The 18,064-nt window shown below is 32.4% G+C and overlaps 4 protein-coding genes across 4 annotated transcripts; 3 read left to right on the top strand and 1 right to left on the bottom strand.

Moving 5' to 3' along the window:
• Positions 1-538: 538 nt before the first annotated feature.
• Positions 539-2,811, bottom strand: LOC128390597 (uncharacterized). The gene is made up of 2 exons (XM_053350341.1): positions 1,265-2,811; positions 539-1,202 (listed from the first exon to the last, which is right to left on the bottom strand). Exons 1-2 carry the CDS (start codon positions 2,329-2,331, stop codon positions 662-664), a joined length of 1,608 nt encoding a protein of 535 aa, XP_053206316.1. The 5' UTR covers positions 2,332-2,811; the 3' UTR covers positions 539-661.
• Positions 2,812-3,880: 1,069 nt separating this feature from the next.
• Positions 3,881-4,375, top strand: LOC128390611 (TATA box-binding protein-like 2). Its single transcript, XM_053350356.1, has one exon. The coding sequence runs from the start codon at positions 3,881-3,883 to the stop codon at positions 4,373-4,375; it is 495 nt and encodes a 164-aa protein (XP_053206331.1).
• Positions 4,376-9,883: 5,508 nt separating this feature from the next.
• Positions 9,884-11,122, top strand: LOC128390610 (uncharacterized protein F54H12.2-like). Its single transcript, XM_053350355.1, has one exon. It carries the CDS (start codon positions 9,884-9,886, stop codon positions 11,120-11,122), a length of 1,239 nt encoding a protein of 412 aa, XP_053206330.1.
• A 5,885-nt stretch (positions 11,123-17,007) lies between these two features.
• On the top strand, positions 17,008-18,064 carry LOC128390603 (uncharacterized). The gene is made up of 2 exons (XM_053350348.1): positions 17,008-17,471; positions 17,539-18,064. The coding sequence occupies exons 1-2, from the start codon at positions 17,422-17,424 to the stop codon at positions 17,948-17,950; spliced, it is 462 nt and encodes a 153-aa protein (XP_053206323.1). The 5' UTR covers positions 17,008-17,421; the 3' UTR covers positions 17,951-18,064.

Genomic DNA, 18,064 nt, shown 5'->3' with positions numbered 1-18,064 from the left:
GAACCCAAACATTTGATTCGTGGATAAGAAGATGACAATTAACACCAACTATCGATGAGAGAAATATAAAAATTGAAGAAAAACTTGTCAATGAAAATAAATGAAACATTTTGTCCGAGAGACGAAAATACAAACAATTGACTTTTATCATTTCATTTGGATATCTAAACTCAAAACTTGAGATCTTTTTACAAAATGATACGGAAGTGATTTTTATTAATAGTTTTTGGTTACTTCGGGTTTAAACTTTTTAGAAATGACCTTTTCCTGACCTGAAATTCTTTTGATTTCTTCGAAATCTCTTGACTATTAACCACTTCCGGAAATCTACTCAGAGATTCTATCGAAAGTATAAAAGTCGTGAGAAGTTTGTATAGCTCTACTTGAAGGGTGAATTCGATAAACGAATTGATTGTTAGTCATAATCAAAGAATTTTCCTCGTTAAACTTATATTCTTCTCGATGAGTGAAAATTACTTTTTTATTTATAAATATAATAAACTAACGACCTCATAGCGAGTGATAATGTCCAGAGGTACCAAAAAGGCTCTATTGAAATAATGGATCGTCGATTTCGATTTTATAACTTGAGACAACCATTCTGCTTTTTAGATTGATTTTTTGGTTCGGATTTTTGAATTTATGATTAACAACAGACCTTTTAGCTTTTTGATCTCGTTGCAAGTGACACAATTTTCTGTCTTTTGCGATGGTTTTTGTTTTGTAAATACAGCGAAAAAACTAATGCATAATGAAAAACAACGATCACAATCACAGAGATAATAAAGATGCAAACTCGTAGTATAATAAACAGAATATAAAAAAATGAAGATTTAGGAGGTTTCGGTGAACCGATGGTGAAAGAATCACTATAAGTAACCGAGTTGTCAATGTCTTCTGTTTCAAATGGACCTCGTCGTCTAAGCATAAGAATCGATAGTTGATATTGACCAGAATTCACCCAGTTGCAGTTGAGATAAATCTTGGACTGATTATAACTCACAACAGTACAATTTTCTATGAATGAAAGTGTTGTAATGTCGACTAAAGTGAAGTTCAAGGGAAAAATATCTGCATATCTTGAATGGAAACCAAGGAGATCGAAGTTCAAATCAAATGTCGGTTCATCCGAAGTGTAGTCTACTTGGATATTAGTTGGACGGAAACATGGATTTACTGTTTGGTTCGTGAGTGTAGTTTCTCTGTAAAAAAGATGATGGATTAGAATTAAATAGGATAAAAGAGTAACTCTTCAAATTATTACCTTGAATCAGAAGAATTTGAACCACCGATTGAACATTCGCCCGATGTTAATGAATTTCCTCGTCTCCATTGACAATATCGAAGAAAATTACCATTTGGATTATAAACTTTGGTTGTAAAACAATCAATACATGAATTGTTCAAGAATGGACACAAAATAATTGATTCAGTGTAAGAATACTGATTGAGTGTAATTATGGCTCGTGGATGAGTAAAACCGTAGTAATAAATTTGTGATACTGTTTCATTTGCGTCAACAATATTAGGATGAGTGAATGTCCTTTCGATCGGGTGGGTCGAGACAGAATAATTTTCATTGACAAAGTGAATTGAATATCGATATCTGGTAAAATATCTGTTAGAGGAAAGAACAAGAAAAACATAACCAGGAGTCGCATCAAGAGCCAATGGAACAAAATCAACTATTCGTGTCCAGTTTTCCGTTAGAATATCTGTAAGATGATACCCTGTAAATTCTTTACGTATTGAGAATATTCGTGATAACGAAAGCACGCCCTGATAACTAAAAGAGTTACACTCTGGGCCAGATTGGTTGAAAATATCAGCCTTCCATAAAGTTCTCACGGTTTGACAACGATTAGTTGGCCCTTCAAAGTCATGCAGCATCGGATTAAATGGAAACACTGCAATATGATCTGTTTCATTTCGATTATAAGAGAACGCAATTAAAGAGAAAGAAGATCCATTGCTCATGATAGAAAAAGAATCAACAAATCGAACTTTGTCAACTGAACCATAACGTTCATATAATGTAATAGAATGAAGTTCAGTTATTATATATCTACTTAAAATGGCACGTTCCCTGATGATTGAAAAGTTTGATATCTGAGAGATGAAGTAGACTGGCCTTAGGAGATGAATCGTCAGAAGGCCGAACGAGTAGATCTTTTCTCGAAACTTGAAGACTTGAAGAATTTTCAACGAGCGAACGGTGGATTCGACGGGAGAAAGTTGATCAGTTGATACAAAAGTATTGTAATCAGCATAAGATCGAACAAATAGAAATAAATCTACTTGAGAATTCGTCATATTGAATTCTAATATCATTCCGATTCCATAAATTGAATCACTGATGGAAAGCCATCGATGGGTCCTGATGTTTCCTCGAGAAAAAGGCCCGGCTATAACTTCAAAACCGTTTTCTGTAAAATTATAATGCACGTAATTAATAACGGAGTTGTAGCTGCTCTTGCTTTGCAATATGAAGTTACTGGGTTTATGAGAATAAGCTGGAACAAAACGAGTCGTGCTATTTGCTTCACCAACTGTACTAGGGTTTGTGTTGAGAACTCGACTTGAATAATTAGTTGGGTAAAATTTGTCATCAGTGAAAAAGAAATAAGGGTTCGTAAATTGTTGTTGAATATCGGAATCCAAACATTTGATTCGTGGATTATAAGATTAGTATTAACACCAACTATCGATGAGAGAATTATACAAAACGAAGAAAATCTTGTTGAAGAAATTAAATGAAACATTTTGTCCGAGAGATTAAAATATTAATACAAACAATTAACTGTTCATTGTATCCATTGGGTATTTCAACTGTGGTTTACTCTTATTGTCAAAACACAATTAGGATTATATTCTGGATAATAATCGAGATTTATTTTCATCCTCATATCCCAATGTACATAACTTCTTGATTACAATTGAATGCTTAGAACAAAAGTGTAAACGTTCTGCACTGTTGGTGTTTTGTATAATTTCTCCGAACTATTTTTTCACGATTCAATCGGTATCGACAATTTTAGGCCTTCACAGCTACCAAAATGTTGAATTGACTAAAAATAGATCGAAGTCCAAATCAAATGTCGATTCATCAGGAGTGTTGGCTACGTGAATATTAGTTGGACTGAAACATGGATTTACTGTGTGACCCGTTGGCCTAATTTCTCTGATGGAATGATGTTAAATTAAGATTCTGATTGAAGAGTGAATTTGATCAACATCAATTGAACGATTAGTATGTGCCAATTCATTTACGAATCTGGAGTAATTAAGACAATGAAATATTCGTGAAAACGAACTGAGTCTTATGCCAAATACCGTATGGCCTTTCGAAATCGATCACTATAAGTGATCAAGTTGTCAATGTCTCCTGTTTCAAATGGACCTCGACGTCTTAGCATAAGAATCGATAGTTGATATTGACCAGAATTCACCCAATTGCAGTTGAGATAAATCTTGGACTGATTATAATTTAGAACAGTAGTTAAGTAAAGGCCTCTTCCAGCACATACTTACACTCCAGCACAAAACTCACACTCCAGCACATGAAACTCCAGCACATACTTACACTCCAGCACAAAACTCACACTCCAGCACATGAAACTCTGGAACAGATTCACACTCCAGATCAAAGTTTTCTAACCAATTCAGAGAACAATACCAACATTCAGTGACCATATTTCAGATCAACTTTTCGGCGGGAAATTTAAATTTCATAAAATGTGTATAAAAGAGGATGAGCTGACGGTAGTCAGCTCATTCGATACGATGAAACATACCATGATTTTACGAATTATCATTTTCATAATTATAACAGTCATTTTACTACTAATATTCCGTGCAATATTTTTTGATAATATTAAATATGACCAAATCAATCTGGCCTGATTATCGGATCGATAATATAGTTTCAATATGGTCAATCGGACCAATAAATATCAAAGTCGATAATACAAATCGAAAGAAAAAATTCAATGCTCAAGTTATACGAACTGATAATGGTGTGCTGTTGGTTTTTGCATCAGGAAAAATTACAGCCACAGGATTCAAAAGTCTACCTATGACAATTTTGACATTAATGGAAACGTTCCCTGATCGTGAAATAACATTCATTAGAATATCCAATATAACAGCATCAAGTTATAATTCAGTTAGATTCAATACTGAAAAACTGAAACACTTATATTGTAAAAAAGATACAAGTTACGAACCTGAATTATTCCCTCCAATATATACAAAACTCAATGGACTAACGATCATGTACTTCCATACTGGATCAATTGTAATTGTTGGAGCGAAAAGTGTCGAACAAATTGAAACTGCGATTGCGCAGTTCATGGACAGAATCAAATCACTATAAATAGAGATGATCAAGTGAATGAAAGTTCATTTGTCATTTGAACTTTGAAGAGTAAACATCAAAATGGGTTGTGTAATCTGGCGAACACATAGAATTTTTAATGGTCCAATCATCTTTAAAATTTCTCGAAGTGAAAAATGTAATCGACTGGATATACGTTATAGTTATAATAGTTCACCAACTAAATTTGGAATATCGTTAACACCATCAGAATTTAAATTTGTATTTAATTTCTACAACAACAATGACTTACGTAATGAACAAGCATTCTTCTATGACGTGCAAATCAAAAGAATCGGGAGTGAGACATTAAAAATAATGAAAAAAGATTCATATGTTCTAACTCCAATGGACTTTTGGAGAGAAGTTACACCATTTGTTCCTGCTGCTCTATTTTTGTTATCCAAGGATCTACCTATCAAACAGCTAATTGACTTATACATATTATCTTTATTAACAACTGAAGAGAATTTATTAGAACATAAATTCACAGCAATAAGAGGTAATAAAGTCGAGCCTGAAAAGTGTTATCTATTCAACCTAGGATTAGTTACTGCTGATGATTTACTCAACACTTCACTAGATGTCGCTGCACTCACTCGATTCGCTCAGTCCGATCCGAAACTTTTCTGCTCACTCGTCAAACTACAGTATAAATAGGGATGATCAAGTGAACACAAGTTCATTTGTCATTCAAACTTTGAACAGTCAACATGGAATATATTTGTGCTTATTTCGATACTCAAGGTATCTATGTTAATGGTACTTATCATCCACAAGAGGTTGCAATGTACGGTGATGATCATTTAATTCATGTGAAAGTCGGTAAATTTTGTGAATGTAAACCAACACCTAAAGAGGAAAAACAGATACAATACCTCGAGAAGTACCATCACGGATTAAAATATAATGGATTCACTAATGGTTTAAGTTATGATGAATTGGAAGCTTTATGTGTTACTTTTTACAGAGCTTGCAGAAACAAATCAAAATTAATTGTAGCCGTTCGATCAGTTGAAGCAGAAATTGTATTGAATAAATTCAATATCCCTCTAATTAATATCAACGGAACGTATGGTGCTTCATACAAACTCATTGACCAACTAAGACAACCTTGTTATCTCCATTCTCATTCTAACACAAACACAAGATGTTCACTAAATATTGTTCAGTATATGAAGAAACATATGGATTATGTTAAAGAACATGGAATCGATGTTGTTGATAATTAAATTCATCATTCAACAAAATTAAATATCTTCATTTTCATTTTTTCATTTTCAAACATTTATGTTAACCATTTTTCAAAATTTTCTATTAATCATTTTTTTCAAAAATTCATATTCATTTTTTTTTCAAAATTCATGTTAATCATTTTTTGTAAAATTTCTTTTTTCAAAAAATTTACGCTAATCATTTTCATCAGAAATATTCGTAAAAAACGTTTTTTCAGATTTTTCCAGCATCTACTTAAGAATAGAAAACAATAAACAATTTAAATCTTTAAAATGCAAACCTTCTCTGTTTATTTACGTCATCCATTTACAATGATGATTGCTGGTCCAACAGGTTCGGGTAAAACTTATTGGATTAAGCAATTAGTATCAAATGTTAATAAATATTGTTACCCTCCACCAGAAAAGATAACTTACTTTTACGGAGAATATCAGGAAATATTCAATTCAATGCCCAATGTTAATTTTATTCAAGGCTTACCTGAAAATTTAATACAAAAATTTGATGGTATAAAACCAGAATGGATTATCATTGATGATTTAATGTTTGAATCAACAAATTCAAAAGTGATAAGTGAATTATTTACTAAAGGATCTCATCATCGTAATTTATCTGTTATTTTATTAGTACAAAACTTTTTTACTCGTGGAAAAGAATCAAGAAATATATCATTAAATTCACAATATGTAGTTTATTTTAAAAATCCTCGTGATCAATCAATGATAACTAATATCGGAAGGCAGATTTTACCTGGTAAAGTTAAAAAAATACAAGATATTTATGAAGATGCAACAAGAAAACCATATTCATATTTATTTTTCGATTTAAAACCTGATACACCAATAGAAACTAGATTTCTAACAAATGTACTTGATGAAGAATCATTTATAACAGCATATTTAGTATAAGAAGTTTGATTCTTACAATTAATTAAAAATGACGGTTAAACGTGCGCTCAAGTGTTATTCTTGCTTGCGACAGCTAGCAAAGACAAAATCACATATTCAAAGAAGAAAAATCATTTCCAGTTCACCCAAATCTATTTACCCAGTAATTACCGATATTGCTAAACAAATCTTGAAAGGTGTAATACCTTTAAAACCTAAACATAAAACCCAACTCAAACGGTATAAGAAAGATTTACGTCTTCTCACCGGTAAATCTACATTGAAACAGAGACAAAATCTGATTAATCAGAAAGGTGGATTCTTACCATTATTAATTAAACCAGCATTGACACTATTAGCAACAATCGCTGCAAATAAATTGTCGAAATAATGAATACAGTAACTCGAATGTACTTAGTTTCTGAAGATCAATATAAACGTAATGTTTTGAGACCCAGTGTAACTAGACGTATGTTGAATAAAAATTTACCAACTGATGTTAAAGTTAAATTCATTAATAATATGTTGGCAAGAACAAAAGAACATAATCTCGAACATCAAAATTACCGTGGAACTGAATTTTATAATGAAGATCAACAATCAGAGCCATCAGAATTTGAAAGTGCAGTTTCACATACAAATGATCGGACTTTAATTGATACTAAATCGGAAGATGATACATTACCAATGGAAACATCAAGTCCATATCGTTTACCACCAGAACCTGTAAGAGTTTCTCCATATCCTTCAAACTCAAGAATGGATGCAAAAGATGCATTAACAACATTAATTAGAGGGATCCCTGGTTTAGTTACCGAGAAAGGGAAAATCACAAATGAAACTGGGATACCGTCAAATGCGAGTAATATAGATGAAATCATTACTTACTTACGAACCGTTGGTGCAAGAACTAAATTCCCAAATGGTTCAAAAAGAGTATTAACGATGATTAGATTAAAGTATCCAGGTGCAGTTAAACTAATTAAGAACGAAAAAGCAATTGAATTTATTAATGACTTAAAATGGGAGGATCTAGTATCGAACAAGAATTAGAAAAAATATATTATGATCCTGAATCATCTGGATCATTTGGTGGTATTAAAAAATTATATGATACTGCGAGAATTAAAATTTCCAATTTAAAATTCAATGATGTTGAATCATGGTTAAAAAACCAAGAAACATATAGTTTATTCCGTGAAAGAAAAAAACCATTCCCAAGATTACCTATTCTGGTTGATAAAGTCGATGAGCAATGGCAAGCCGATATTATGGATATGAGTTGGCTTTCAAGAGCCAACGATCAATATAAATATTTATTAGTTGTTATTGATTGTCTAAGTAGATTTGCCTGGGCAATACCTTTAAAAGATAAATCTTCAAATTCAGTTATTAACGGATTTAAAGAAATATTCAAATTAAGAAAACCAGAAAAATTACAAACTGATCAAGGAAAAGAATTTGTTAATCAATATTTAAAACAATATTTACAAAAACTTAATATTAATCATTTCACATCAACTGATGATTTAATTAAATGTGCAATTGTCGAGAGATTCAATCGTACATTAAGATCTCGAATTTATCGATATTTACATTATAAAAACAAACACAAATATATTGATGTATTAAATAAAATAATCAATTCATATAATAACTCATATCATCGAACTATTAAAATGACCCCAATTCAAGCATTAACTAACCAATCATTAGCTGTTAGTTATGTTTTCCGCGGTCAAAAGAAAAATAAAAAGAAACAAAAACCTTACCAAGTAGGAGATAGTGTTCGAATAACAAGAGCTAAAACTATTTTCGAGAAAGGTGCAACATCAACATGGAGTCGTGAGATCTATTATATAACTAAAGTCAAACATACACCACAAGGATATGTTTATCGTCTACGTGATTATGATAATGAACCAGTTACATCGATTTTTTATCATGAAGAGATCTATCCTGTGGTTGAACCTGATTTATATAAGATTAATGAAGTTTTAAGAACTAGAATAAATCCACGTACTAAAAAGAAAGAATATTTCGTTTCATGGGTTGGATATCCTGATAAATTTAATTCCTGGGTTGATTCAATTGAAAATGTCGAATGAATTTGTTGTTGATGTTATTTCTAATGCCAGTATGGATATTTATAAAAACAATACATTATCTCAATTTACTAATCGATTACCTAAAAAACTTATTCTTGATGGTGAATGGTCGGTAGCTGTTCAAGAAATTATTTATCCTCTTGCACATAGAGGCAATAGAATGAATGTTAAATGGTCACTCAATTATAATGAGTCATATTCTCAAAGATTTCCTATTCATCATACATATAATTTTGAGTATAGTGAAAGTGATAAAATCGATCGGATTATTGATAATTTCAATAAAGAAATGGAGAAAGCTTATCTTTCTGAAAATCCGAGTATAAAAGTAGGAGGTATTAATAGACCTCCGAAACTTGAATTAATTAAAGTTAATGATGATGGGAAAGAAAAAGATAAAATATTAATGAAACTTGGACGTCATGAAAAACTTTTACAACCACTTTACCCCATGTTTAATGATCAATCTTTCTTTAGACTTCTCGGTTTTGATTGGTACGTGTTCAAAAAGAGAATTCCAGAAGCTAAGAAAAATGGTTCATTTGAAATAACTGCTCCTTATCAACCAGATACCGGACCTAAAGGTCATTTAGTGTTTATTTGTACTGATATTATACATGAACATTTAGTTGGTGATACTCATGCAAGAGTCTTGAGAGTGATACCATTAAATAAAAATACAGGTGATACATTAGCTCACATTACATTTACAACACCATATTATTATCCAGTTAGAATGAATCAAATTGAGGAAATAAGTATAAGAATTGTCGATGAGAGTGGTGATAATATTAAATTCAAATCTGGACGTGTCTTTCTAAGTTTACATTTTAAACGAAAAGAAATTGTTTAAGAAAAAATTATTAAATAATTAAACTAAAAATGAATCGAAAAATATATTGCCCGTGTGATAGTGATTTCAGTCATCATTTCCAGCATCAAGCTGGATATGGAATATCTGATATTTCTGTCTTTAGAGGTCAACCATATCAGAGAGGATACGGAATTGGATCAGTTTTTGCACGTTATGGAGTCCCAATATTAAAATTTCTAACTAAACATCTAGTAAGAACTGGTATGAATGTTGGTGCTGATTATCTTGCTGGAAGTGACTTTAAATCTTCATTTAAGGCTCACGGTAAACAGGGTTTAAGAAATGCAGCAAAACAAGGTTTGAGTAAATTAAGTGACTTAGTTGATCAAACTGGTAGTGGTATAAGAAAGAGAAAACGAAAAGTTAAAATAATCAAGAAAAAGAAACGTGATATATTCACATAATGGAGTACTTACATGAATCATCTATGCCTGCAAGCAAATCTGAATTACAAGTATTTTCAATCCCACCAACACAAACAGCAATTGAAAGTAGTTATGAAGTTGAGTACCGTCCTAATGCAAGTCTTGAATCTAGTAATTTTTATGAAATTAATGTTCCAGCAAGTGAAGATTTTACAGATTTGGCATGTACAATGCTTCATATTCATCTTAGTGTTAAAACAGTTGCTGGTGCAGTACTTACAGAAGCAAATAAAGTTAAAGCTGTTACTAATTTTGGTAATTCGTTATTTGAACAAGTGGACTTATCTCTTGGCGCAGTTAATACTGTGCAAGCCAATAATACATACCATTACCAATCTTATTTTGAAGATTGTTTTTTCCGATTTCCCAACCCGATGGATTCCGGATTCCAAGTGTCTGAAACTAATTTACGATCATCTTTTGACTTGTATTTTCGTTTACATTCTCCATTATGTGAACAGGATAAACTTTTAATTAACGGTGTTCCGTTAACATTTAGATTCACTAAAAGTCCTGATGGATTCTCATTAATCAAATATGATTCGGCTGATACAGCTAAATATGAGATCAAATTTGAGAAATTTTCTTTACACATTAAACGTGTTAAATTATTCCCTGAAGCTCAGAAAAGTATAATTGCAGGTCTTGAAAAGGGTCCTGCAAAGTATTTCATAACAAGGAACGATACTAGAGTTTTCTCAATTCCTTCAGGTCAATCATCTGCTTCAATTGAGAATGTATATCATGGTGTTTTACCTCGTAGAATATTAGTGGGTTTAGTTAAAGATGCTGCTCAAGAGGAAAGCATTTATCTTGATCCGTTTCAATTTAAACATTTCAATACGAATTTCATTTCACTCAATGTTGATGGGAATATGATTCCATCAATTCCGTATTCACCTAATTTCAGTTCAAATTATTATATGAGAGAATTTATCAATTTATACCGATTCTTTGGACAAGATGAAGGTATCCCACAACTTAATATTACATATGATGAATATGGTAAATCATCTACTTTATTTGCATTTGATCTCTCACCTGATGGATCGATTGGTGCTGAAAATGGGACATTATCTCTGATTAAAAGAGGTAATATAAGACTTGACATCAAATTCAGTGATCGATTGAAACAATCACTTAAAGTTATCGTTTTTGCGCAATTTGATAATTTAATTACAATTGATAAAGACCGTAACGTAAATTTGGATTATTAAGAATGTTAACTACAAACGATATAATTGAATTACTTACTGATGTTCCCTGGTTTGCTGGTGTTTTCCCGATCGATCGATTACCAACAAATCTCAGTAAAGATAAAGCAATCATTATCAATTTAGATGAAAGTTATAAAGAGGGAAGTCATTGGGTCGCAATGTATCTCGATACGAATAAAATAGTCCATTATTTTGATTCATTCGGAAGGAAACCTCAAGGTTTAATACTAGCATTTATTGAGAAAATATCTGATTATTATCTATTCAATCCTAATAAATATCAAGGTAACTTATCAGTTGCTTGTGGATTTTTCTGTCTTCTATTTGTAATTTCAGTTTATAATCTAAATGACTTTTACAAGTTATTTCGCGGTTGTGAACATATTAATAATGAGACAAAACTGTTTCATGTATTGAAAAAATATTTAATTTTGTGAAAATGATTAACAATAAAATTTTTTAACAAATATTAATTATGAAAATGATTATTGAATTGAATAATGCCCGTAAGGGATTGAGTTTACAGAGTCGAGATAATACCTTTTATCTTCAAAAGGTGAAATCATTCATTTCGTTTGTTTGACAATATTGATTTGATGTGAAAAGGATTGGATTCTTGATGATGTGCCTTTTTCTGTCGTTCCAGAGAGTAAGCAATCCAGATAATCTTGAAAGGTGATTCTATTGAGAACGGTTCGTGGAACTCCCTTTCCTCTCTTTTTAATATCACTTAGTGTTCTAAGTGCATAGAGCTTTGGTTTGATACCGACAAACTCTACAATCTCATCATTTGGTATTTCATTCTTCAAAAATCCGATTCTCTTTTTATTAATTGCTGAATAAAGTTGATGATCTGCTGGATAATTGCTAAAATCCATTAAATGCTGTAAATTTTGTAGATCTTGAATAACATCAATCGTTTGAGCATGATAGATTAAACTATCGGTGTCAGTATAAAGAAGATTAATCTTGTCACCAAAGTAAGGTAAAAATGACTCATAATGTAACTGGTACATTTTCAATTTGGCAAGTTCGAGAACACTGAATCCAACTGCTACTGGTTTATCCATTTTGACTATAATGTTCTTCATTTGAAATAAAGCTTTATTTTCATCCAGTATCACAAACTTTTGTACCATGTTCTTACGCATGTATCGCTCGGCTTGAATATCTTTCATTGCTATCTCTACTTTGATATGCTTACGTTTATCCTCGATGGTTTTTCCATAAATTGAGTTAACGAGCAGTTTCCAAAAATCTTTTTCGAATTCACTTACAGCCGCTTGACGTTTATTCGTACAGAAATCTACATAACCAGCTAGCCATGATGATTGATTGAATTTGATGATTCTGTTTACCTTTGTGACTTTAACACCAAGCTGAACATAAAATTTCAAGGTTTGGTAATGACAAACATAATTGATCTTTGATAGAAACGTTGTGACTAGTTTTGTAGAAGCATGTACTTTAATCCCTCTCTCTTGGAGATTTTTCATCAGATTTGTTTGGTAATTTGATAGTAAGTTTGGATTAATACACATCTTTTCTGGCATTAGAGGTAAGTCAGAGTGTTTATCATGTAAGTCGTCAGGATACTCCAAGTCCACTTCAAGTATATATCCATATGGAGAATCATCTGAAGTTGACAATATCATCTCAATACTATCTTCAGACCACTGAATCCATTAACTGGGAGCTTTTGAGACATGGCATAACCATATAAATTGTTGACATCAAAGTACAAAATCCGACTGATCGGCTCGTTTGGTTTGTAATCAGGTATATCAGGTGCATTAGCTTTTGCGTATCTCTTACTGACCATTGTCAAACCACCTCGAATACCTTTTTCTATCATTAACAGCATGTCAACGTCCGAAAATAATTGAAGCTCAATTTTTGTCGTTTTCAGAGCTGCTGCCCAAGTTAATCCTGGTGAAGAAAAATGATGACATGGATCTATTCCAAAATTGGAAAGAGACATCTTTCTGAAACTTTCGAACACTGCTGCTAGCAAGAGAACGTCAGACTTCAAATAAATATCATGTAGATCCTTTAAACTCCTGCACTTAAATTGATTCCAAACATCCTGGACGTGTTGATAAATTTCATCTGAAACGGTAGTTTCAGAAAGACTTGAGTAGAACTTTTCTTTTACTGGTAAATCACTTTCATTAAATCTTTCAAGTGAGTCCAAATACTCATAGGGTAGACACCCTTTTTCAGTAATAGTGTTAAATCTGGATGACTGAATATTTGTTCGAAGTAGAATAATTTATCACGTGGCTCAAGATTTGCTGATAAATTGTCCAAACTTGCTGGAAGAAAAGCAAAACTATCCAAAAATTTGAAATCATCCATGATAAAACCGATAAATTTCTCTGTCGAATGAGGAATTATGTTGATTGGATTTTTCACCATCGATGATTCTAAGGCTCTTATAATAATATGACTGTCAAAATTTTTCAGATTATGAAAAATTACTGGAATTTGTTTTGGCAGTTTATAATTTATGTTACAATCTTGATGGGCAGCACCTCGGAATTTGCCAGTGAGATGATCATGGTCACGAACACTTTTTTGTACCAATTGGTAGCTCACAGATATGACATTTATCAGCATTTCTGAATAATCTTTCTTCATCAGCAGTAAGTGAAAGAGGCTTTATGTTATCAGCAACATATTTATTTATAAAGTCTTCAGAACTTATAAGACTCTCCAAAAATTTTTTCCCGACATCAGTACCAAGATAAAAATCTTTATGGATAATTTGACCTTGCCAATCAACTACAATGTACCCATAACTGCACGGCTCCAAGTTACTGATTATGTTAATATCATCACACTTTACATTCAAAGTCTCGAAATCGGCATAAATGCATACAGGAAATTGGACTTCTTTATGTAAATCTTTCCGTTTTAGAGTACAATTTTCTTGTGACGGTAATAATAATCTTTGAGCTTTTACTTGAGAACAATCATTATAATGATGATTGAGTCGTTCTTTTAGTCGGAATGAGCACAAACAACGTTTACAATAATATTTGGATCTTGACTGTTGGCTCGAAACTAAACGATTGAAGTTTGTAATTGTATAGTAATGTTGATTGTAAAGGAACAAATCAACATGGTTTTCCAATTCAGTTGAGCATATTTTCAGTGGTACAATATTTTTAGAGTCTCTAAAACAGGTATACATTAATTGATATTTTATTTTTTGTTTCAAATTTATGAATTGTGTCAACTGGAACAATACCTCGGACATCAGAGAAGTCATATGATGAGATTAAATGAGTGTAGTTGGATATTCTCCCGGCATTAGTTTTAGATTTGTGTAATCCAATCAGAACAGAATACATGAAACAGTCTTCATTAGTCTTTGGTGACACTAAACAAGTTTTATTTCTGATAAACGATGGCAATTCATTGGTGAGACAGCCACCTCTTTGTGGTTTGTATTTTCCAGCTGATAAATCGATTGATTTTACCTTACTTAGTGTCCATCCCGATCCTCTCTGTGTGAATTGGTCAATTCTATCTTGAATAAATTCAAGACCATCATTTATAAGGGATGATTTATCAGACCCAGCAAGACATGGAACTAAATCTGCATGGAATGCTCCATTACTGTTTTTACCAAGAAGATTGTTGTTGAACTCGCAAACAACACTCATGTTGAATTTAAGTGCTCCAAATTCGTCAAGTAAAGCATTCAATAACGATTCAATATCTTTGGATTTCGAATTGATTACAACTGATATATCCAATTCATCAATATCATCTGCTCGATACAATACTAAATATTTTTGAAAGGCAGAATTTATCAATCTAAAACAACCAACTTGATCAGGTGCATTCTCAGGGTGAGGAAAAGTAAGAGTTTGACCACAGATTTTGACGTGATTCTCTAAATGTTTAAGCCTTGAATAGGTCTTTCCACATTTCTGGCAGGCTTTAGTTGATTGCCCTGCACCTCTCTGGACTGTATCAATGGGAGATGGTGACGGTACAGGTGATGGTACAGGTGATGGTACAGGTGATGGTACAGGTGATGGTACAGGTGATGGTACAGGTGATGGTACAGGTGATGGTACAGGTGATGGTACAGGTGATGGTACAGGTGATGGTACAGGTGATGGTACAGGTGATGGTACAGGTGATGGTACAGGTGATGGTACAGGTGATGGTACAGGTGATGGTACAGGTGATGGTACAGGTGATGGTACAGGTGATGGTACAGGTGAGAGCTGAGAAAAGTGAATAGGTGAAGTACCTTGATCAACATTTTCTCTCGGAGCGAAATGAATGACAGATGGACGAATTGATCGTGTTGATAGATCCAATATTTCATCTTCATCGTCAGAGCTGAGATATATAGTTGATTGACTTGACATTTGAATCAACTCTGGTTCTAGTAAAGGTGATGATACAGGTGCAGGAAATAATTGATCATCCTGGACCTCTTCTGGCTCATGATCAACATTGTTGATGATAGGTCCACACACCAAGCAATCACTGGAACAGCTTGATTGTGATGACTGTGTGGATGGTTGCGGGTCTGTAACTCGCTGTCGCTTGGTTGGTGGGCCAGTGAAAGTATCCATCATTCTACAAGTCGAATAATTACAGTTACAATTGTGTGACAGATAATCACCCAATAGTTGAAAAATTGAGTCACAACAAGGACAAATGAATACCTATTGGAAAAAATTCAGATAAATTAACTTACTCAAAAAGAAAATTGGGATCACTAGAGTTTTATGGTTGCTTAAACAAGTATTATTGAAGAATGTAAGTGAAATAATTACAATAATTAACTCTTTACAACAATAGAGTTACTCTGGACAACCACCAAGTTTGTACAGATCCTTATAAATTCTTTTAGCATTATCTGCTTTTTGTTGGAGGACAAGATATTGCTGATAGTATGGACCATTATTAGCCTCTCCTTGATCACTGGATTTTTCAAGCCACCATTTTGCTATAGTCATGAGTTTCGTCCATTTTGATCTCCATCTCCTTCCTGAGCGAATAAAATGAAGTTTCTTCCTATCATCGTCATCAGGAAGATCTAGCAGCTCTTGTTTCCTTCTTTTCCGCCTTTGGTTTGCAGCTTGATTAGATGTTAACTTTTTTATGACTGGAATCCAAAATGGAGGAAGTGGTAAATCAGCGGGAACGATAGAGCCATCTTTTTTCCGTCTGGGATCAGGTAAATTTGTTGTTGACTCGAGGGGAATGATGATAACCTATAAAGAAAAAAAACTCTAGTGATCCCTAACAAATTAATAACAATTATCACACTTACCATAGTAAATATTGAAGATAACACGTATTTTGTATCAGGAATTTAATATCAGGAATCAGGAGTTTAATATCAGGAATCAGGAATTTAATATCAGGAATCAGGAATCGAATATCAGGATTCAGATATCAAAAAGATGATATCAAAACTAATGAGAGGCCCTAAAGGTATTCGCTTTGACTATTCAGGATCTTCACGATCTAACATCAAGACAAGGAATACTTGATTTTACATTGAAACCTTTCCTTTATATATACTTGTGATTTCACAACAATAGTTACGTCTGAGAATACAAGAATTCAGTTGACACTGAATTCATGATATTCTGAATGAACTTTTCATGAACATCATGAAGACATGAGTTTTCTGAACATTTATCTGTGAACAGAATAAAAAAATTATCATCCGTTTGGAAGATAAATGATGATAAAATGAAAATAACAGAAGTGCTGCCATCTTCTGTTAAGAAAAGAAAATTAATTTGAAAGTGTCGCCATCTCTTGAGTGAAAAAAAATTTAGGCGCGAAGTTCAAATAGATAAAAATATATTAATAGAATCTGAATTGAAATTTTAATTGGGCTTAATTGTGGTTAATTGTGACCTATCAGCACTTAATTGTAGTTAATTGGGCTTAATTGTGGTTAATTGTGACCTATCAGCACTTAATTGTAGTTAATTGGGCTTAATTGTGGTTAATTGTGACCTATCAGCACTTAATTGTAGTTAATTGGGCTTAATTATAATCATTATATACTAATTATATACTAATTATATACTAATTATATACTAATTATATATTACATACAATTACATGGTTCATATCTAGCGCACTTATCATAATAGTGTATTTGAGTGTCAACAGATGGCGACACTTTCATATTCTATTTAGAATAATTTTCATTCTTTTCCACCATCTTTGTTGTTTACTTATGATAACTAATCATTGTTAATTGTTTCATTAAATTCATTAATTAAAACTTATTATCTTTCATTATAATGAATAACCCTATTGATATTCAATATCACCAATTCATTGAATCACTCAGGTAAGTCATTTTATTCAGTGATTTCTTCATCCTAATAATCTTATTAATCTTTTATATATTCTTTTAGTGATGAGCTCAATGCTCCTGGTCCCATGGCTGTAAAGTTTAGACGATTAACTACTATCATGGAACGATTTTCCACTTGGACCCCTGAACAGCAGGATGTAGGCAGGGTTATGATTAATAGCCAATTATTACATTTAACACGAGAATGTGTTCGGATAAGGACCAGGTCACTCAACAATTCAATGGACCAATTGTTAGAGCAGGTCAACCAAATGGACAAATTGTTCAACGAAGAAGCGCAGAAAAATGAGGCTCTTCATAGAGAGAATGAACAATTAAGAGCCATGCTGAAAATTAAGGAAGGGGATGAAGGAAAAGAGGAGATAAGTTTCCTCACTTGGGTAATGGAAAAGATGAAGAAAGAATTTTCCGTCAACACCCAAAAGTACAAAGAAAACCCTCGAGGGCTTTAAATACATTGTTTTCCATTTTCATATTCATTAAAATCAATTAATTTCGTTAAATGTAACTTTTTAAAAAATTTAAATTTCGCGCGCAAAAATTTCCCAGAGAAAAAATTCAGCAAA

Source organism: Panonychus citri, unplaced genomic scaffold, assembly GCF_014898815.1.
Source record: "Panonychus citri isolate SS breed McGregor unplaced genomic scaffold, ASM1489881v1 Contig00124, whole genome shotgun sequence".
Taxonomy (NCBI): Eukaryota; Metazoa; Arthropoda; class Arachnida; order Trombidiformes; family Tetranychidae; genus Panonychus; species Panonychus citri.
This window is presented reverse-complemented; position numbering and strand designations above follow the sequence as displayed.